This window comes from Amblyomma maculatum, chromosome 4 (genome assembly GCF_055883805.1).
Source record: "Amblyomma maculatum isolate TAMU_Amacu chromosome 4, ASM5588380v1, whole genome shotgun sequence".
NCBI classification, from domain to species: domain Eukaryota; kingdom Metazoa; phylum Arthropoda; class Arachnida; order Ixodida; family Ixodidae; genus Amblyomma; species Amblyomma maculatum.
This window is the reverse complement of record NC_139347.1, coordinates 77,860,342-77,882,504: the sequence shown is the minus strand read 5'-3', so window position 1 is coordinate 77,882,504 and position 22,163 is coordinate 77,860,342. Positions and strand designations below refer to the sequence as shown.

The 22,163-nt window shown below is 43.8% G+C and overlaps 1 protein-coding gene across 1 annotated transcript in view; it reads left to right on the top strand.

Moving 5' to 3' along the window:
- The window catches only part of LOC146191485 (corticotropin-releasing factor receptor 1-like), a 201,534-nt gene that overhangs the window by 148,744 nt on the left and 30,627 nt on the right, over positions 1-22,163 (top strand). The window contains exons 5-6 of the mRNA XM_084599958.1: positions 1,044-1,176; positions 17,545-17,701. Coding sequence (XP_084456084.1) covers positions 1,044-1,176; positions 17,545-17,701 — 290 coding nt within the window. The remainder of the gene's footprint in view (positions 1-1,043; positions 1,177-17,544; positions 17,702-22,163) is intronic.

Here is a 22,163-nt window from a genome sequence, read left to right as displayed (position 1 = left end):
ATGAATATCTTTATAATGTTACGACTATTGATGAGCGACGCTCAATGGATCAATACAACTTTTCGCGCCATCTATTGCGGCCTTATTCAAACAGCTTAACAACCGCCATTTCTTTCGGACGTGGTGCCAGCCAAATGAGGCGTATTCAACAACTGCTAAGAGCTATTCATGGCAGGCCAGAAAGCTCGGCTTTCTGATGCTTTTTCTATTATACTGACCGGCTCATACTGAGCACTGGGCATCCTCCCACAGTTGTAAAAGCTCAACTTCCTCCAAACGAATCAACTCTTATCACCTCCGCGGTTGAGCTAGAAAGAGAATTTTTAAATAACTCCACCGAGACACCCCTGTTCAGTTTCGCCCATAACCATCACTGAACGCATGGACAAAGAAGCTGATTCTTTGTATTCGAAAGTAACGGCCGTTTATCAGACATAATCAACCATATATCAGGAGATGATAAGGGCGCTGTTGTGATTGCTTGCACAAACAAGACATGGCCGCCGCATCTGGGACAGCAACGCCTGGGGCAGCAGAGCTTGAAAGTGCTTCGCTTATTAACTTTACCCTGTCGTGCGCCTCGGGCAAACGGTCGTGATGACAGGGACTGCGTATATGGTAACTGTTTTCAAGACGTCACGTGTCGTCAATGAAAGAACTGTATAGGGAAGTTCGAAGGTGCAAGCAGTTCCTGTCCACATACACAAGAAAAAGACGAAAATGAGATGCTGGACCAGACAAAGGCACATACATAACCACAACCTCCACCGGCGAGTGTTTGTGTGTTCGATCACAGCTTTTTATGAATATCTTTATAATGTTACGACTATTGATTGAGTATGTATTTGAGTATGTGTGCTTTCGTGTGTCTCTGCGTGCGTGCGTGTGTTCGTTTGTGTGCGAGTGTGTTTGCGTGCGCACTCTTGCGTACGGCTTTGCGCCGGTTCTTTTGCCACTAATTCTAAATCAATTGACGCATCTGAACGTAATCATAATTCCTGTTTTCGCAGTCTTAAAGAAAATCTCGTTCTTTTCCTTTGCAGGTCGTTACAGTGTTCTCGAACAAGAGTGCACCAAAACCTGGTGCTTGCGCTCGTGGTTCATGCCGTTATGCTGGTGGTGCTCTCCATGCCAGTGGTGCTCAACCCTCAGGAACCGACGCCATTCGCACAAATTGTGAGTGACGCACGTCGCTTTTTATTTATTTCAAAAGTAATGCCAACCAGAAATTAAACCGCAAATATTTTAAAAGTACAAGCTATTTCAAAATTTACAGGCCAAGGTGCTGGTTTTAAGCCACGATGTGTGTCGCGTTGCACATCGCCAGAATCACTGTCTCTTTACTTTGGATATAGGCTATGTATTTTGATATAGAATACAATGCGAGAAAAAAAAAAAACATTGCCTGTCTGTGGCCCTGAAGAGCAAATCTGCCATTATGCAAAACAAAATAAAAATAAACATTCCATGCAAGGCATTGCACCCACCTTCACGCCACTGAAAAAAAAATGATGTCGCGTGCGACAAACCACGGCCTTAAAGAAAAATTGTTCATTACAGTAGAAGCTTCGAAGTACTCATTGGTGGATGCGCTACAGCCTTTGCAGGGTTTTCGCATCAGGTGCCTGGTCGATTGGCAATATTTTTTCTTTCCTGTGACCATTGCACTGACTACCACCGACGTGTGCAGTAGATTCAAAGCAGACACAATAAAAAAAAAAAAGAAACCGGCGCGCACAAAATGCTAGCAACAATAACAAATAAAAAAAGAAAACAGAAATAGTTCATGATTCGTAGGACTTGGAAAAACACTTATTTTACTATAAAAATAACAAGTCTGGATACTGATCTTTCGAGAGTGGCGGCATCCATTTATTCGCCAGTTTTGCGTTACTTGAGAGAGAGAGAGAGAGAGAGAGAGAGAGAGAGAGAGAGAGAGAGAGAGAGAGAGAGAGAGAGAGAGAGAGAGAGAGAGAGAAGAGAATCTGCGTGGCAGAAAAAAGAAAATCAGCCTTTTCGGTTTGTGTTGCTTTCTTGCCGGCCATTAACCGCATGCGGGAGGGCGGACATAGCGCTGGACGCGGTGAAGCGTAAATCTCGCGGTGGGCTACATTTTCCCCTCGAGGGACGGACAACACAATCATGCATGCGCATAGCGTAAGCGAAAATGAGGCTGCATTGATTACGCACATAAAAAGAAACAAAACTTTATTTATGCGCATGAATGGCCAGGGCGTTAGCCGGAATTCATGTTAAAATTTTTATTTCTTTCAGCAAAAATACATCTCATTACTTTTTGTTTCGGTTCCTTCGGTAACACTTAATATCTGATTTACTTTTCTTACGGTAAGGTCGTCTCAAATGAAGGCAACAGCCCTTGGCGTCGGCGCTTGTTGCGTTGACTTAAAGGTCCGAGCTGCCTTTTAATTTGGCGCTCATACTTCCTTTTCGAACCTATAAATGAAACATACCACCACGCCGAGGTGCTTCATTGGTAAGGTGCTCTACTGCTGAACCAAAGGATGCGTATTTGCTTCTGGCCGCGGAAGCTGCATTTCGATGGAGGCCATTTAGTCTAAATGTCTGGCTAATGTCTAAATGTTTGGACTCTCCGGCGACTCTACCTCTCCGGCGTGTTGAACAGCCCCACGAGGTAAAAATCAATACGTAGGCCGCCCCTGCGGAGTATCTCATAGCACGTGTTATTTTTGGATGTTAATTAAATTTCGTTCATAGCAGATGTGCGAAAAGGCAAAATTATTTAAAAACATGTTTATCAAAATTCTCAGTAATGTCACACCGGTAATGCGTAGAAACAAACAAAGAGAACTGCCTCAAGTCGCATAATTTCGACCTTTTTCCATGGCTTTGCACATTCGCAGCATCGGTGCGTCACTCTACATGGAAATGGTATTTAAATATGCCGCAAATATGCAAATCGACAAAGGTTAGTGATGACTTCCGGAACGGTTGTTCATACACGTTTATGTAGGGGTGTTATATGATGATCAACTTATTTTTAGATAGTCAACTGTTAGCGCTTTGATAGTAATATATATTGCAGGCCAGTCAGTGTTTGCGAGGCACCAAATGATTAGAAATTTTTGATGCAATTCACTTTAAGCTTATTTTTGTATTTTATAAGCTTGTCGTGGCAACAAAAGTAGTGAGAGAAAGAGCATTCAAGTGTGCCTATTAGGTGAGAAATATTGGTTTCCGTCTGCTCAATCCTTAGCCAATAGGAGAGAAAGAGAGAGCCATATAGCTGTTTTGAACAACTTTTACACTTACTTGCTGTTTGCTTGCGTTTTTGCAATTTATATTCACGATATTGAATGTAAGGACATTTTTTATTGCAAAACAGTGTTTATTTTAGCATAATTTTGGCCAAAAAATGTAGTTCTGCACCCGGTAGCCCTCTGCCCCTTGATGCTCAGAGCGCCCGTGTTGGCTGAACAGGTCGTCAAGAAGCTCCATGCCAACTCCCATAGGTGGCGACACCAGCTTTCCCACTAATAATTACAAAAAAAAAGCGTGCATGTTCTTGGTTTTTACAAACGCTTGCTTAAAGTGCCATCGCGTGCAATCTCTAGATGAGCCTTTCGACACGCGCACGACGTCTTTCGCGATGTTACGGCGTTAGGCTGTACGAAGGCATTTCCTTCGAAACTTCATTTATACTTTCTGTTAGGTGCTTTTCAACAGTAACTAAAATGCTTTTTTTTAAACTGAGACCGCAAGAAATCTTACTGGCCCAAGAAACGAAGTACGATGATGATGTCATATGGGTCAGAGAAATACATGAGCTGTACTTAAAAAAGACCAAAAAAGAAAACAAAAGGCACTTTTTGTTTTGTATTCAAGTTGCCGAAGAACAGAACGCAAAAAAACTTCCCATTTTCTATTCGAAGAGAATTCTAAAATATACCTGTATACACCTTTCTATTCATATCATTTTACAAAGCAGCAAGCAAACATTGGTAATGGGCAGTCTTGAGAAAAAGTGGTATAAAACGCTCAGCCGGTGACGGAGGTCGAGAAAACTGTATGCCGACTTCCTCTAGCACCAGCTATCTACGTCCAGACAATAGTGGCGGTTCCCCATTTTTTCCACATACATGTGTCACTGTCGCTGTCCCTTATGCTGTTGCTAGATGGCATTTCGATGCAATTGTCTCGAGCTTTGTCACTGGCTGAATGTTTTATGCCACCTTTTCTTACGACTGTACATACAATTTTTGAGTGGTAGTATTGTACTAGTCGTAATCACAAAGCCTACGTCCAGAAAAAATATTGATTTCTTTAGAAACTTCTTTTATGCATACTCTTTGCTGTTTCAGAATTATCCTAGCCAATATCTTTCTAAAATTTACCGCATAATAAGTCGTACATGTTCAAGAAATAAAATGTGATCATGATGACATAGGGTTCATAAGAATCTATGGGCTGTTCTTTTCTGTTTTCGTGTCAAACCTAATTTCGATCATGGGTTAAAGCTACGAATAGTTAATTTTGCCTCCTGTCGTCAAGGGATCAGTTTAATACCCAGGTGGCGCATCATTACTAGCCGGCTACAGACTTCGTCCTGAACGACAAGCAAATTATATTTTCTTTATTTTAATAACTAGTAAGAGGTTCATTTATCTAATATCGTGTCTTTTAAGAGAGAGTAAAAAACACTTGCCCGAAAAATACAGTGCAAATAATCGCGTATCAATCCCAATTACAGGGATAAGGCCAACACTTTGCAACAACCGATCGCAACAATGGCTCGGTGGTTCCAGATCGAGATACAGCGAATTGTTAAGACAGCAAATACTTTACCTTTGTTGATACAATATTTTATACCCCAACATTCCGTCAGTCATTACAGTTTCTTTCATTTTTTTTTTTTTTTTTTGTTCAAAGGTAAAAAGGGACATCGTTTTCTTGTTTCCATTTTCCCTCAGTGAACGCTTTCTTTCTTTTTCTTTTTTTTACGCACCAGATGAGATATAAAAAAACCGCACGGAGTACATTGGTTTTTGCGGTCTGGTGACGCGACCTATGCTTTCGATGACTGCTGCCAGGAAGTTATTGGACGCCCTCCAGCTGTCATCCTCGCCTTAAACGTCCCACACTGCATAATATATTTGCTTATTTTTTCACGTTGCCAAGAAGAAATCAATTTCTGGCTTTCACTCCCTGAGTTGCTGCGGGCGATTTCATCGGGGCAGCATGAAGATAGCGAAGGGAAGAAGTAAGGAAAATATCGGAGTCTAGTTTCTAGCGACGACGGCATAGGAAGATACAGTGGCCCAACAGCTTGTTGACGGTCGGCAGCTGAAATCAATTTTAGTCATACGGCCGCAAATAGGGCAGTATTTCATTGCAAAAAAAAAAAAAAACAAAAAAAAAACAAAACAAAAATAAAAACAAATGAGACGCAAAGAAACTTTGTGATTTTTTGAAGAAGTCAACACGCTGGGAAATCAGTTCATCGCGTTTGGCCTAAAACACGCGAATCTGTTACTTTTAGGGATGATTTATTGGAAACAGGGTGAGATATTTTTCCCTCCATACCGGGGTATATTTCTTCTAGGGAGAGCGCGTTGAGACTTGCGTACTAAGATTTCGGTTGTCTTATACGACAAAACTTTTATCAGCGTTCCGAGAAGCAAACTGTATCTAAATGAAATTTAGCATCGCAATACAAGCGATTCATTTCACGCAGTGTGCATTATTGTTTCGATGTAATGGTCTGGTAAGAACCACAGCTTCGACCATGTTATAGACGTTTTACACGAGCATTTCCAGTACTGTTGAAACAACTACAGTAATGGTACTTTGATCTGTAGTTAAAAAACGGCTTACCTAAAGCGCAGTGCTTTAGTGCAGAGCTTAAACACCGGAAAACACAAAGCTTAAACACCGGATAGTCTAAACACTGGGAAAATGGTGTGGTCCTTGGCTGCTTACGAAAGTTGTATCAAAGAAGTAATGTTAATTTCTAGAGTCAAAATTCGGATTGTGTGACACTGCGCTATTTATCACTGTCACTACCGAAATAAATTGGACCGTTCTGCTACTTTCCTGTCAGCTCCAAAGTGTTCTGATTTACAATAATGAAAAATGCGAGTACTCACTTTTATATGCTTTTTTCAAGGTTCTGAACACTTCGCGCTTTCTTCGAGAAAGTCAGGGGTGCAAAATTGGTGGCCTAGACTTGGCAGCTTTTCTTTTCTCTCTTCAGCTTTTGTCAGTTTCCTTTTTCTGTTTTCATTTCTCGATTTCAATTTTATTTTGACAATTAACTGGTATTTACTATTCCGAAATAGCCGTTCAAAATTTCCGCACACCGTTGATGTGTTGTTACTTCTCTGCTAAGGCGTTTGTGTGCGCATTAGGCAAATTTGAGCCCCACTGGTTTATTTATGATTTAAAATGTTTACTACATATCCACCCTATAATAGACTGCTTACATAAGTGCCAGGACACTGTACTGAGAGTCGAACAATTGGAAGCACTATTAGCAGAAAAACAATTATTGGGGAAATACAAATACTTTATGCATAGCAATTCTCTATTGATCTCTAGGATACTATTACCTCCTCTTCAATGTACGCAGTTCGAGCTTCTTTAGAGGCGTGTCAAGCCTTCGCTGACCAAAGCATTGTGCATTATGAAAGATTCAATGAAGCATCGTCGAGTGCGCTCCAAGTTCTGACAGATATATGCAAATAAAGTAAAAAGGAAGGGGGAAAAAGAAGTATCTAAAGCGGCAAAGGTCACACAAGCTGAGCGCCCTTGACTCGCTAGTTTCACGAGGACTGCCAGGTAGCGTCTGAATGCTTCATCCCCCCATATATCCTGCTCCTAGCAGGGAACCAGGAACCAGAGTATGCTAACGCGTGTCACTCTTGGAGGTCTGCCTAGTTCCAGTGTTATTGAAAGTCCCGGAGAGGAGGAGAAAGAAGAGGAGAAGAAAGGGTCCTTACTTCAAGTGGCTGCATGCATACTCTCCTTTGCCTTCGTTCGTTGCCAGTGCGTATCATCGCAACAAGAGCCAGCACCGCGCACAGTACGATTACGAAACTTCTCGAAGGAACAGCTGCAGTACGTTTCCCCGAGGTCGGAAAAAAAAGTCCGAAATGTTTGCCTTTCCTGTGCGATGAAGGACGAGCCGTCCAGGATGTTGAAATGTTTTAAACGAAGCTGCTCGCTATCACTGTGTGCTTATGCTTCTCCTCGGTTTATTCACAAAACAAAGCGTACTTCCTTTCTCGGTTCTTTCTTCACTTTTATTTTTCGTCCTGGCTGGAGAATGGGGGGGGAGGCATGGAGGCTTACTGTGCAGTAATTTCAGACTCTTCCATTCGGATTTTGTCTTTATTCCTTTCTTTCCAATCTCGCAGGTGCTCGCCGACAGGCCATATTTTCGTGGCTGTTTCTAGCGGTCTCACTGGCGCACCGCGAGTCTGTGTTCGCATCCACGCTTGCGCACGCCGTAAGTCAGCAGTGCCCCAGCTGGCGCGGTGGAACAGAAAAAGTACCTAGGCGAACCTACCTCTCCAAACTAACCAGTCGAAGTACGGATGAAGTTGAAGAAGTGCGCGTGATGTTTTCTCTTGGGGTAAATGCCATGCCTAGAATCCTGCTGCGAAACGACACTGAGAATAAATTTTGACGCACTCTTTCAGGAATCTCCGCGCACACCGCCGCTTTGCGATGGAACATCTTACACGCATGAATAAAACATTCCTCCAGGCGTTCCGTAACACATTGATATCAATGTTAGGGGCGTTGCTTTTCCCGTAGCCGCAGGGAGAACAAAATAAAAACATGCGCGGAATATTGTTTCTTATGAAGCGCTCAAGAATAATACGGCGTGTGCGCCATCTCTTATTTCTTTTGCAGTACTTGCTTATGGTATCAATGCAAGCGCTTTAATACTTTTCCATTGATATGTTTCGCAATATAATAATAAAGGGCATATCGTGTATAGTTGGACTTATATTCATGAGTATATAAGCTTTAATGTAAGCTTATATAAGCACTGCAGTCTATGGTCTTGCTTCTAGTCTTGTCTAGGAAACCGATTCATTGCCACTGCGTTTGGATTGCGTAAATGATAAGACCGCTCGAACGAGTGCTTTTCGTACATTGGCACTATTGTACCCTACGGTTGAACGAACTTTTTTCTTATTCACGTACTGCTTCTTGTGTTTCTTTCCACTGTGAATGCTTCACATAATGCTGTGCAAACGGGCGTATTACAGAGCGCTGAAATGTCAAATTACAATACTGCATCACCATTGCTCGGCTACTGTCCACGCAAGAGGCAGCAATTCAAAATTGTAGAAAGATTTTAAGCACAAAATGTGCTGTTTGTATATAATGTCGTAAAATACCATTTCAAAGTATCCCAAAAAAACTTGCAAGCCGCATTGCTTGTGAAACCGGCGGAGTATTTCTACACGATCACGATGTCCTCCACGCTGGGAAAAACTACATAAAGTTTAAAATCGAAAAGAACTGGTGGACAGGTAAACAATCTTTTTTTTTTTTTTAAGCAAAATCTACTTTCCTGTCGAGTTTGATAGGCAGAGAGCATACTGAATCGAACTCCTATCCTCCACGGTGCTGCTATAATAACGAAAATGGGCGGTCTAATCCGTGCTGCAACTATATAGTTCGGCTGCAGGAATACATGCGTGTTGACTGGTGTTATGCTGCCATGTTGCTTGTCGCTTCCGACGGTGATCGTGTTCTCGGCGATCGGCAGCACTACTCGTGGAAGGTTTCTCCGATGACGACGCTATTATATGAGTTCATAGAATCTTAGCAACACAGTTGGGAGTTCACGAGTGAGATATACTAAACAAAAAATGCTAGTTCAAGCACGAGCGCCGGGTTAGCTGAGCAGCCAGTTAGGCACGCGCTCATTAGTCACTAGATACCGGATTTTCGCTCACTCGCGCCACCACCGAAATTTTTGTTTGATCGGTTTGATCGCGCGATGGCGGTACACAGCCGAGGTGCACGCGCTAGAAACTCTCCCAGAATAACAACCTAACAACCTTGTGCTTTCGTGATGTCGCAACCCGTTAACAGGATGTGATGTTCCCCTCTATAGTGGAAGACTTCCTGAACCATAGCAGCGCACTACTTGTTAGGAATCTAGTCTACATTTCGGAATAGATAGTTTGCCTTCACTGCACTTTTAATCTACTTCTAAGTTCCAGTTATAAGTGAAACCAAACAAGAAGAATAGGATTGGGATGGAGTCCATTTGGCAAGCACTCGCAGATTATGACTAGCAGCTTACCGGTATCGCTCAAGAGGAAAGTATACAACAGCTACATCTTACCTGTACTCACCTATGGGGCTGAAACGTGGAGGCTAACCAAGAGAGATATACTTAAGTTGAGGACAACCCAGAGGGCTATGGAACGAAAAATGGTAGGGGTAACATTAAGAGATAGAAAGCGTGCAGAGTGGGTCAGAGAAATAACTCAAGCTACCGACATTCGAGTGGAAATTAAGAAGAAGAAATGGGCATGGGCAGGACATGTAGTGCGAAGAGAGGATAACCGATGGTCGCTTAGGGTAACAAACTGGATTTCAAGGGAAGGAAAGCGTAGCTGGGGGAGGCAGAAAGTTAAGTGGGCGGATGAGGTTAAGAAGTTCGCAGGGGTCAAGTGGATGCAGCTTGCACAGAACCGGTTAAGGGGAGAAATATGGGAGAGGCCTACGCCCTGGAGTGGGTATAGTCAGCCTGATGATGATGATGATGATGATGAAGTGGAACCTTGAAAAGTTTTATTTATAACTGAAACTTTATGTGGAACGCGAATAATGGTCTGTGTGAATATGAGCGAAGCTGTTTGCTACCAAGTGCTCCTTAATTTGGGCACATAATTAAGGCTAGTTGCTACATTATAAACACGAAGGATGTTTGACTGTTGCTATAGATGCGAACATTATTTTAGCATGCATGTGCGGCGATATTGTTTCTTGCTATCTACGCACTTCTTTATACAAATCAGAACCGCAGACACCCTGGTTGTCGCTGGAGTCGGTCAAACAGAGTGGTGAATAACTGGAGTAGAATACACCTGAAGTAAAAAAAATTGCCAATGGTAGTTTACTTTCAATGCATGCCTTCTATACACACTGCTTAGGAAGAAACAGCAATCACAAACTGTGCCTTAGGGCTCCGCAAAGACAGCGCGTAGAAAGAGGTGACCTCGCTGCTCTGGCTTTGCCCCTGCATACACACGAATATAAATCTAGAGCCATATTTCATGCTGCACACGGTTAATGTGATTTAGGAGAGCGAGGAATGTCAAACTCGCGCAGCTTCATAATTTAAAACTCGAAGCGGTAGGGGCCGCAAAGCTTTTATATCATGTTTTCCGAGAAGAATCGTAACAAAGCGACCATCGTTGGGTACTGTTTACCGGACCTTCTGATTTTGCCGCCCGTTAACCCGCTGTTCACATCGTCATCGTCTATGTAGTAAATTTTATATTAACCGTACTCGGAAGATGACTCGGGTCCACGGCTTCCCGGACTGAGGAGGCTGTCCACCTAGGGCTCAATAGTTAACGCCTGCTCTGAATAAATGTTTGTCTCTCTCTCTCTCTCTCTCCGGTTTAACGCCGGCTTTTTTTTTGTTTTGTTTTTTTTCAAACCTGATTTTGTTTTTTTGGTCTCTGGTTCGTTTCTATCACACCGTCGGGAGAAAAGAGGCGCCGCTAGCTACTCACAAAGTTTTAAACCAGGCGTTAGTCTACAAAAACTGGCTCTATGAGCTGTACTGCACAGTGCGGCCAAAAACAGATCAATTAGAGCGCACGCTATACCCCCTCCTCCCCCCCCCCCCCCCCCCAGGTGGCGAAAGTCTTCACTAAATGATGCCGCAACAGACACATTTTTTATATCCATGCTTGTCTGTGCATCTGCAGGCAGAAATACGGTTGGTTTTGGGGGGTACTAGCCATAATACTACTACACGTGGGTGTAAGTCAACAGCACAACAATTCAAAAAGATTATTGGCTGCAGCTATCACATTCGATAGCTTGTGCACGCCTTCAGTTTGCAACCAAGAAGCATAACTCGCAATGCACGCACTGCGTAACATCAAAATTCGCTCAAGCTCTAGGAACTACTCGCCGCACTCAACTCTGTCAGGCTCGCACATTTTGCTTTGTGGCTGTGCAATAGGCTCATCCTGGTAGATGGACATGCATGCTGTAGTTCTAGTTTTGAACGCTGACGCGAAGTTTCCTTTAAACCGTGTTAGTAGAACCAAAATCAAGAAGCCACTTCGATGGTTGGTATGCGCACACAATGGTTTCACATATCATGTGAACCTAGAGAGAGAGTTGCATCATGCAGCAAAAGATTTAATATGCCTCCGCGAAACGTTAGCTAATTTGAGTTTCATTTGGTTATATATAATAATGCAATTTAATCTTTTAACGCATCTGCGGTGATTCGGGAGTGAAACAGTTTGTCTATTCGGTCTACAAAAGTTACTGCCATGTATCCTGGGGTAGAAAAGGGCCTTTTCTGTCGGACAATAAAGTTGATTCACTCACTCACTCACTCACTCACTCACTCACTCACTGCTATGCATCGGCCAACAACACTTCCTCCTCCCTCCCCAGGGAAATTTTGCTGACAAATATCCTACCTATCGATTCGTTTTTTTTTGTTTTTTTTTTTGCGCGTGTGTGTGTGTGTGTGTGTGTGTGTGTGTGTGTGTGTGTGTGTGTGTGTGTGTGTGTGTGTGTGTGTGTGTGTGTGTGTGTGTGTGTGTGTGTGTGTGTGTGTGTGTGTGTGTGTGTGTGTGTGTGTGTGTGTGTGTGTGTGTGTGTGTGTGTGTGTGTGTGTGTGTGTGTGTGTGTGTGTGTGTGTGTGTGTGTGTGTGTGTGTGTGTGTGTGTGTGTGTGTGTGTGTGTGTGTGTGTGTGTGTGTGTGTGTGTGTGTGTGTGTGTGTGTGTGTGTGTGTGTGTGTGTGTGTGTGTGTGTGTGTGTGTGTGTGTGTGTGTGTGTGTGTGTGTGTGTGTGTGTGTGTGTGTGTGTGCGCGTGCGCGCGCGCGCGCGCGCGCTTTCGCCTGCGTAAAAAGAGTCAGTACATTCCGGAACATTTATGTTTGTTCCGCCATGACCACGCGCTATATGGGGCGCATATATCTGCGAAAAAAAAAAGAATATGCAGTGTAGATATTCGGTCCGTATAGTGCATACACCTGCGTGGAGCTGATGACAGTTTATTTTGCCCCTGTCTCAAATCAGGGATAGAGGACAACACTTTCACTTCTTCGGAGACAACGTCACTTCACGCCGCCTCAGAATTCACCGTTTTTATTTTGAACGCTCAACGCAGTCGTAGCAGGGCACGAATAGCATCCGCGGAGCACACATGGTGCCAGCAAAAGCTTCCGTCTCAAGAAGCAGTCGGGGCCGTAAGCTTCGAAGCCACTCATTGGCAGCTGGCGTCATCTGCTGCTGCTGCTCCTCCTACTACTTGTGCTTCGACAGAGAAGGATCTGCTTGGTGCGCTTTCTTTTCTCGGCTCTCGCTTTTATAAACACCACTCAGAGGAAATGTTTTGGTAAACAGAGCAGCGAAACGATCGCCTGGCAGGAACTACTTGCACCAACGCGCTCTCTTCCCCGTGCGTCCGGAGAGTTTGTTATTTACTGTTGCAAATTCCGGACAGCATACCGTAGAACCGTAGAATCAGAAGGGAATTCGCTTCGCACAGAGCAACTTTTGCTAGACTGAATCGTCTGAACGATCATCGAGCGTTGAGCAGCTGTTGCGTAGTGAAAGCAGATTGAATGCTTTTATCCTTTCTCAAAAGCGGATTTAATCACTCCCAGGAGAACAGCGTTTGAGCAGCACTATTTACCTTTTCACACTTCATCTAGGTTGCCTGCTTGAGGAGGAAATCAAACATGCAGGAAAATTTACGTTGTTTCCTGCGTAAACGTTTACTACGTAGGAGCACAGTCACTCTGCAGACAACCGTCTATTTTTCGGTTAACTACTGTCTGTAATTTATTTTCAAAAAACAGATCGCACAATTTTCCGCGACAAAGCTACACCTGAGCCATAATCGAGGCTGGTCTATAGCATATGGCTACGGAATGCTCTCAGCCACGCAATCTGCTTTCTATATAGTTACCACATTTTCTCGCTTTCCTCCTGGAATAGTGGACGCTGCGGGTTTGAATTCACGCACACCTGACAACCAATGCTAACCTCCTAACCACTTGGAACGGGGTGTTATCGCTGGGCTGAAGCCGTCTCTTCTTGATCGCTGCTGCTGTCTGCCTATGATGGATTTTACCGTGTTAACCGCTTCTATTCGGGTAAAAGTAATCAACGTTGTGGAAAGAATGCTTTTAATGCGAAAGCATGCATAGTGTGTGGACAGAGGTTGTCATCATGACGCGTCCGCACGAACTGTCAATCATTCACAAGAAAACTAGTTTTAGAGAAAGAGCCGTGCTTTCTTTCAACTAGCAAAGCATGGTCAAGAGCTTGAGTTCAAGTAAACGTTGTGTTTGCAATCCCAGAAAAAGATATTGATAAGAATGACAAAGAAGGTCGTGCGTTCGAGTGCCAGAGAAGGCAAATAAACAGATATAGAAGGAGAAGGTCGCGCGCTCGACTCCCAAAGATGGTCGTAGGTTCGTGTCACCAAAAGCTCGTGAATTCAAGTCCCTTCGTAGGAAGCATTAAGAGGAAAGCTTTCGCATTACTGCAATTAGGCAGACTTAAGTGCACTCTTGATTTTTTTTTTTTTTTTAATGTGAGGCAACAAAGAAAATCATAGTGTAAGGTTTTGGTTTATTCAAAGAGGCTCTCATAGGAATCGGCATCAACAGAGTAATCATTTGGTAAAAGCCTGATCCAAAGGACATACCTAAACCTGGCGCGGCGTGAACACGCGGAAGTTGTTTTTACTTGAATTTTTTTTCCTCATTTTCCAACGATAGTTATTCGTGTGTCCGTCTCAGAGCATTAGAGAAAGTACTCATTAAAGCACGCTGCAGGAAAAGCAAAAAAATATGACGGTGATTCTGTGCGAAGAAGCTTTTCGGATTTTATCACAGAAACTTGTGTCTGTACGAAAGTGTAGCTAGAATTCGCGCTCGTAAGTTTACACCATCGTCTTCGTTTACGCATAATTTGATATCGTCTTTTTCTTTCCACTCCTAGGCGTTAAAAAAACAGGGGCAGCATTAATCTTCCTACTTTGCACGCTCCAATGTGCAGCGCCTCTTTAGCGCGTCGCGCCCTTATTCCATAAGCTTTCCGCGAGACTCCGCGGAAGAAAAAAAAAAAAAAAACGCAGTGCGGCACATAGCATAGCCTAATGCGAAACGTGTGCCAAACACAATAACAAAATCATAAAAATGCAAATTTTGCTTCAGGCACGCTTTCTGAATGGGAGCATACCCAAACTTCGTAAATACTACTGGCACTGCCTTATTATTGCAACAAGAAAAAAGAGGAAGGGGAGGGAGTTAATCCTGCTCATTTAAATGCATCGCATAGTCGACGACGCATACATATATTAGTCGTTTAGCCTGTCGAAGGATTCCGATTATTATGTGCCGGATGTGTGAGTAACGTTTGTTAATGTATTTTGTCACAATATTTACATCTCGGCGGCGATGTCTTTCATTACTTTTAACTTGCTCGGTCTTAGGGGGAATTGAGGAAAATGGACGCTTAATTAACTTTATCGTCTCGCGCGGAACTTGTTTCGCTCGAGCTTCGCAGATGGCCCATAACTTCTCGCGACCTTTTTTTGGTGGCAGCTGGGCTAGTCTGATTCAACTCTCTCGCCATTCTCGCCATTCTCGACAGGAAATCGCCTGGTGGATTTCTTATCGGCACAGCTCTGCCGCAGTCTAACAATAAGTCGGGAGATAACACTGTCCAATACAGGAAGTCGTAAAACCAAAAATAAGAATGCACATCCGAATGGAAACCTGACGTAGGGCACGTCAATGCGCCTAATACTTGTTACACTAACGGACGCTTCTTGTAGTTTTGAGGTACGCTACGAAAGTCGATTAGAATGAGACCAATAACTTACATCCACTGAGGTGCTTGGCTATAGTTGCGTTCAGCGAAGAATTAATGACTGTCTTCACCACCAACGTGCTTTTCTAGTTTGGATGGTTGGCAGATTAGCTAAAAAGCAGTGGTCATTAAGGCTTTATGTTCCTAAGTCGCTTTCTTCACACCTTTATCTATAAAAATAAAAAGGCCGTGCAGCTAAATACATTTCAACGTTTTAGCATATAATGAACAGTGATTATGTATTAAGGCAGAATATTACATATCTGCGGTAAATATAAAGACTTAAGCGATCACTCTGTTGATTTCTGCTAATAGCTCCACCATCTCAGCAGTAAGGCTATCATAGGGACGCAGCCTACAGGCTATCAAAGACGTTAGCAGCTGGCCACATGCATGTGTTAGTCGGTACCATGTGCTACCATGCATGTTTAAGCTGAAGCATGAAAAACACACGCACCCGTAAGCATATCGTATAAGAAGTTAATATTCCTGTGTAATGCAAGCAGTGTCGGAAACATAAAATGCGACTACGCTCATTTATTTTATTTTATAAGTTATAATATGGCGGAAAACATATCGATGACGAAAACCAACTTAGCCTCCAGTCTTCGCCACACCCATGTAAAAGTTTCTTTTCAGTTGTGTTTCATTGAATCTAGAGGCCCGGTTTATTTTTGTAGCGAACTTATCCTGTAATAATACCACATTGTTAACGGAGTTAAATCCTGCCAATCTCTATTTAGCCTTTTTTTTTTCTCACGTCATTATTGAATGAAACCACCTTCCATCACATGTAGTAACTTTTCATAAGTCTTTAGCTTCCCGACTCCATAACATTGACCTAGGGAGTAACAATTCTTCTAGCATTTCGTAATTTCCCACGCACTACTATATTGTTAAGAGGCGGTACGTCGATGAATAGGTATATGATGACTGGTGATGACGAGATTATTTTAATGAATGCCGGTGGGTTGGCGCGAGCATTTCTGCGCGTGTTACTGCCTGCTTCTTCTTCGTCCGAAACAATATATTTATCTGTACTAAATGTGGCTGTAAAATGAAAAACTGCGCGCTACTACATTTCTTTGCCTCGTTGAAACGACGTCAGTGCTTATTGGTTTTGCTGTCAGAGTACAACAAAACATGGCGACTTGCCGCCGAGTCTGAAAAGTGTATGCGATCCACGTGCTGCTCTGCCACTGGCCTGGAAAAGAAGTGTTGGAGTACTTGTTTGCCGACGCAGTAGAAAAATTACGTAAGTGCAGGAATAAATATTTAACCACTGAAGCGCCGAAATAGATGAAGGGTTTATAGCAGCCCTCCAGATATCGGAACAAAATGCCGAGCATGGCTTTTGTAATGCATCCATCCATACACCATTTAATTAAACATTATATTTGTCATCCTCTTAATTCCTCTGTTTCTATCACTTAATACGTATTGTTCACTTAGGTAACCTTCCCTGGGAATACCACTTGGTTAAACATTATGGTTCTAACCCTCTCTATTTTTCGGTTTCTATTGTTTTATATGCTCATTGAATTAGATTTTGAACACAAACCAAAGGAAAAGAGTCTTTTCAAATATCGGCCATCAAAAACGCGCCATAAATAACTAGCCTTTTGCTTCCTAGTTGTCTGCGAACATCTGCAGATTGGCTAGGCTGTCGTCCCACCAACACACACACCTTGTGTTGAAGCTTTCTCGTGCATTAACACTTCCAACATTTGTATTGTGTGATAGATCATCCAGGATTACATGCTGCAGATTCAGCATCGGAGTCGTGTTTGCAGCATCAGCAAGAATTACGAGCGCAGACTGCTTGTTACCATCGGCGGTTTTAGTTGCGCACGCAGACGAGGCTTTGTTGCTAAGCTCACGCAAATATCAGTCTAAGCGCAAAAAAAGCACACGCTCTGAACGCATGAAATAGGAATCACCGCACGTGCTTAACACGCAGTGAATGCAAAAATGCCTGGAATAGTTGCTTAAATTGTTTTTATAGATGACGCCCAACGATGGGGAACCAATTAGACACCGCTCGACAGACCCTATGTTCTCGGTAAATACACAGCGCTTATACTGCTGCCGTATGAGTTTTTCGAACTGATCCACAGATTACAACACGATGCTCGAGATAAGCACCTGTTACGCCTTCTTTGTTCCGTCTGCTCCTTTCCTTCTTATGCATTGATTTCATGCAACTCTTGCTTCAAACAGTAATTCTCCGCTTACAATCCGCTAAGCATGAACAGGTTTGCAAGATAATTCGCAGCTAGCATATTTCAAAGCTTTTTATACAGCTTCATGTTGTGCGGTTGCGCCTAAACAAACCTGAACTGCTATCAGCATTTGTTAGTGCCACCTGAAGTGCGTAGCTTAAATCGTGATATTGGCGCATAACAACGGAACACTCACCTAAGTGGGATCCTCTGCCTGAATCTCCACAGCCGCCCCTGTGCAAGACTATCCTCTCCCTGAAGATGTACGCGGCCATGGCCTCCATCAACTGGATGTTCGTCGAGGGCCTACTGCTCCACTCACGAATCACCATCTGCATATTCCGACAAGATGCGCCCTTCAAGCTTTATTACGCCATTGGATGGGGTGAGTACCGCGCCATCTACAACTGTTCCTTTTTCTATTTGACGTGCGCAGCACTTTGTACTGCCATATAGTGAGCCCGAGCTCTTTCTATTGATGTACTGTGTCCCATATCCGAACACACTCAACACACCGTGCTGATATGAGTTCCCATTGGATACATATCAACGAGCGTATTGGCCAACATTTCTATCATATAGCTCTCGGTCTCTGTTTTGTACCGACCAACGTATCTCTCGGAGGTAGTTTTTGCTTTCTTGATAGAATATTCAAATCATCGTAAATGACCGGTTCTTCATGGCACACTTGAGTCATTTGTTTTTAAACATCATCAGACCATCACCTGCAATTTTAAGTACCTTCGGAAGAAGTCGTAAAAAATGTTTCATTTTTATCTAGGGTTTACTGATCAGCTCGAGTCAAAATTTATTCGGCAATTCCATGCAATGTCCATAGTAAACCTGCAAAAGACTTGCAGGGCATGACGAAGAAAGATATTTCAACAGCTAAAGATGTGCGAATATTTTAATCAGCAGAAAGCAAACCGAATACCCTGTTATGCGATTCACTGAATGAATCTTATATTTCATGGTCAAAATTACTTCAAACGAATCATGTAAATTTTTAGGTCTCGCAGAACTGGCACGAATTTCGAACTGAGCATACCTCAGATTTTTTTTTTTTTGACGCGGTTTCAAGGAGGAGACCACTCTGACGCCTTACAGCATGCCTTTGTGATCGACATTGCGGGAAGGAGGGTTAAGCAGCACGACGCACTATATTTTGAAGCATCGTTCATAATGCTCAAATATATTGATTTCAGGGTTGATCGTCCGAATAAAGCCATAGGCTTTCATCAAGTCATGCCTTCATGCCTTGATGCTGATTTATTTGTCGTCGTCAGTAATGGTGTCATTTTCTATGAAGTATGAAATAGGGTCAAAGTTTTACTATAGCTTCGCGTAACGTGCCCCGTTGTGGAGGTCAATATCGCTTCCTTCGTCAGCTACACCGATCAATGAAAAACATGGAATGCCACTGCAAAATCGCTTTTGTGTTTCCTGTGAATATCCGTTTAAACCGTTGCACATATGTGGAATCATCTTTGCAAAGTCTCCTACTCACCCTCGATCAATTTATGTAAAGTACTGTTCGCACGCCGCTGCTTTTTGTCAAACGCAAAGACGCATGATGAGCACACACCGTGTTCTATGATGCCAAACGCAAGTATTCTAATTAAGTAACGCATCCCTCACTCTCAGTAGGGTTACGCTTTCACGATCCTAATAACCCCTGTCCATCATTTTGCCTGTAGTTGGAATGCTTTCAGTCTCCTACTACGGCTTAGAACGAAGCGCACATCAGTCATCGGCAACATGACAATTCTACGCCGTTAAAACACTGATAAGTATTTTAAATGCACAAACTGGCAGTGGCAGTTGGTAGTCTAAAAACTGAGGTCTTCCGTCTGAACTTGCAGTGGTTGCAAATGAGCCTATACACTCTGTCATTGGTGCTGGCAAAATGCTGAAGTGAGTAGGACACCTTGTAGGTATTGTTCAACAGAGGGCTCAAGGCAGAGATTTTCAAAAACTTCTTTCAGATAATTCAATTTCCAACTGGGTCGTAGGCTCAACGTGACAATGTAGAGATTAGGGGGGCTCTAGCCCGGAAAACGATCCGTACTACATAAAGCTGCGCTATCGTGCAGGCTCAGTTCTCAGAGACTGTTCCCATTTCAGTCACATCTTCGCTACGCTTTCCTTATCCACCCCGTTCATGTTTACTGCAGTCTCCTGATAAAGCACTTTCACAACTGCAGCCTCTCGCCGATCACACTTGTAAAACTGCAGCTTGACTTTAATCCCGTCTTTCGTACCAGAAGTGGGGTGGCCCATAGATCCACTGATCCACTACCCCGTTCGCGATGAGCTGCTCGAACTATGTGACGCGCTATTTCACCTGCATCATGTGGACAGCGCTCACACAAAGCCGTTTTTAATTAGGCATCTGAAAGGTGCCATTTAATCCCGTTCAAGCGAGATTTTCATCGAATCAGGAACACATCCATTTTGAAAAGCTGTGCAAAGCCGTCGTCCTTAAACCGACTGTATTACTACCTATGTGCGTCAAACGCGTGTTTCAGCGCGCTAACGCAGCAGCACCCTTCACTAATATATCCAGGTGTGCTCTTATCGTTGCCAACTTCGGCAGCACTTCTGAGATGCTCAACGAGTCAGCCCCATTCACCGATTTTGTTGAAATATGCCTCTGCTAAAGCCGGCCAGGAAGCCTTCGGTAGGATCCCCCAACTAGGTCAGCACGCTCGAGATCGCCACTTAACCCACTGGCACGTCACATTACGACACTATGTTAACTGGTATGAGTAACCCGGAGTTTAGACCGAAGCGAAAACCCAAGTGACCGAATTAGCGTTTGGCCTAACAGTGCTAAATTAGTCATCTTGTATTTTTCTTGCTGGAATGCACTATTTTAGGAAACGCAGGCTTTTTTATAACCTAAAAAAAAACTAAAAAAAAAGGAAAGGAAAAGACTTGATTGCGTGAGATTACTCCATTTCTAGTGGTTGCATTGTGCCAGCCATGAGATGCGTCATCCAATATTCTTCCGTCATTATACACACTGGTAAGACGATCGTATGTGTTTCCTTGCAGTAGTCCGCTATGGAGCCTAAAATACCATTGCCAACCAGCGTAGACACCACAGTGCCTGCGTAATGAAGGCGCAAAGCCGGCACAAGCGTCTCACAACGCTCTGGACCTATGCCTTGGTGGGATGCTGTCGGCCGGCGCTCTGTTCCTTCAACCACGGCGTCGTTCCGTGATGGCATGTTGGCACTCTGCATAACGACTGCGTCGCACACATCTCCCCTCTTATACCCGTTGGCCCTCCCGCGTTCTTGTCTTCGCCACACCTCTGGTGGGTTTTTCGAACCCCTCTTCGTAAAGTGTTCGGCTGCTTTCCTCGTCTTAAGCCATCTCTCACCACTGGAGCCTCGAATAATGCGACTCACATCTGCGTGCCGGCTTTGCAGCAAACACCTCTTTCATAGTCAGTACCTCCTAGTGGCGCATCCATTCCGGCGTCCAAGCTCTCGACGTCTGCAACGCTCAGCTGGTGACTGGTGTTGCCTCACACTGATAAACGTGGCCACGTGATGAAGAGAAACAGACAACGCTGAAATGAGCTCCTCGCAACGCCTGGGACCATCGCCTCGGGTTGACACTGTCGCCGCCGCTTCTCCTATCACTATATCGTCAACTCTCAAATGTGGCCTCCGTATCCCCAGCAGGCAACCTCTGCTTCATATGTAGTGCTTTGATTTTAAGGATGGCTGAATTTTTTGTACACTGCGATTAAAATTGTACACCTTACAATATGTGGAAAGGGAGAAACTCTACATTGATAGGAGAGAAAAAGGCCACTCTGCTGCTCCACACAATGCGGTAAAGGATCAGGGTGCCCTTCCGACATGCAATCAAAGAAGTGTGGCTAACATGCTTTTTCTATTTTTTTAGAAGCGGCATTAAGGCCTGATTTGCTCGCTCTCAAAAAAAATAACCTGCCTCTTCACCTTTTCAACCCGTTATAGAAACCTGAGGTCCAGGCACATATTCTTAAAATTGCCTGTGTGCGCCGTTTTTGCCAAAGGTAATCAAGCTACAGTGCTTGAATTTCAGTTGTGCAATGGAGCATAAAGCCCTCGCGACACTCGTAAAGACCAAAATGTCTCAGAATGTTAGAAGAAGGGCTCTTCTTGCTTTACGCGGATAAAATCAGTCGAGCCGAGTCAGTCAGTCAGTCACAGTCAGTCAGTCACTCAGTCACAGTCAGTCAGTCAGTCAGTCACAGTCAGTCAGTCAGTCACAGTCAGTCAGTCAGTCAGTCAGTCAGTCAGTCAGTCAGTCAATCGGTCGGTCGGTCGGTCGGTCGGTCGGTCGGTCGGTCGGTCGGTCGGTCGGTCGGTCGGTCGGTCGGTCGGTCGGTCGGTCGGTCGGTCGGTCGGTCGGTCGGTCGGTCGGTCGGTCGGTCGGTCGGTCGGTCGGTCGGTCGGTCGCAGTCGGTACAGTCCAATCAGCCAGTCAATCAGTAGTTGACTTTGGTTGTCTTGTTATATGGATTCTGGATTGCACTGTTGGCTATGACTGGGATTCGGGATATGTCTAATGTGGCTGGTCATGGTACATTGTCGTTTAGGCCTTATAGCCAATTAATCATGACTGGATTCGGTATTGGCTTGCCATATGTATTCTGGATTGAATTTATGATTATTACTTGAATTCGGGCTGGGGCTAATGTGGCTAGTCATTATACAATGTCATGAAGGAGTTATAGCCAAGTTATCATGACTGGATTCGGTATTTTTTTGCTTGTTATGTGGATTGTGTTGGATTTTCTTTGGATTTGTTTTTCGGTAACACACTCCGCGGACAGTAAATTTCTT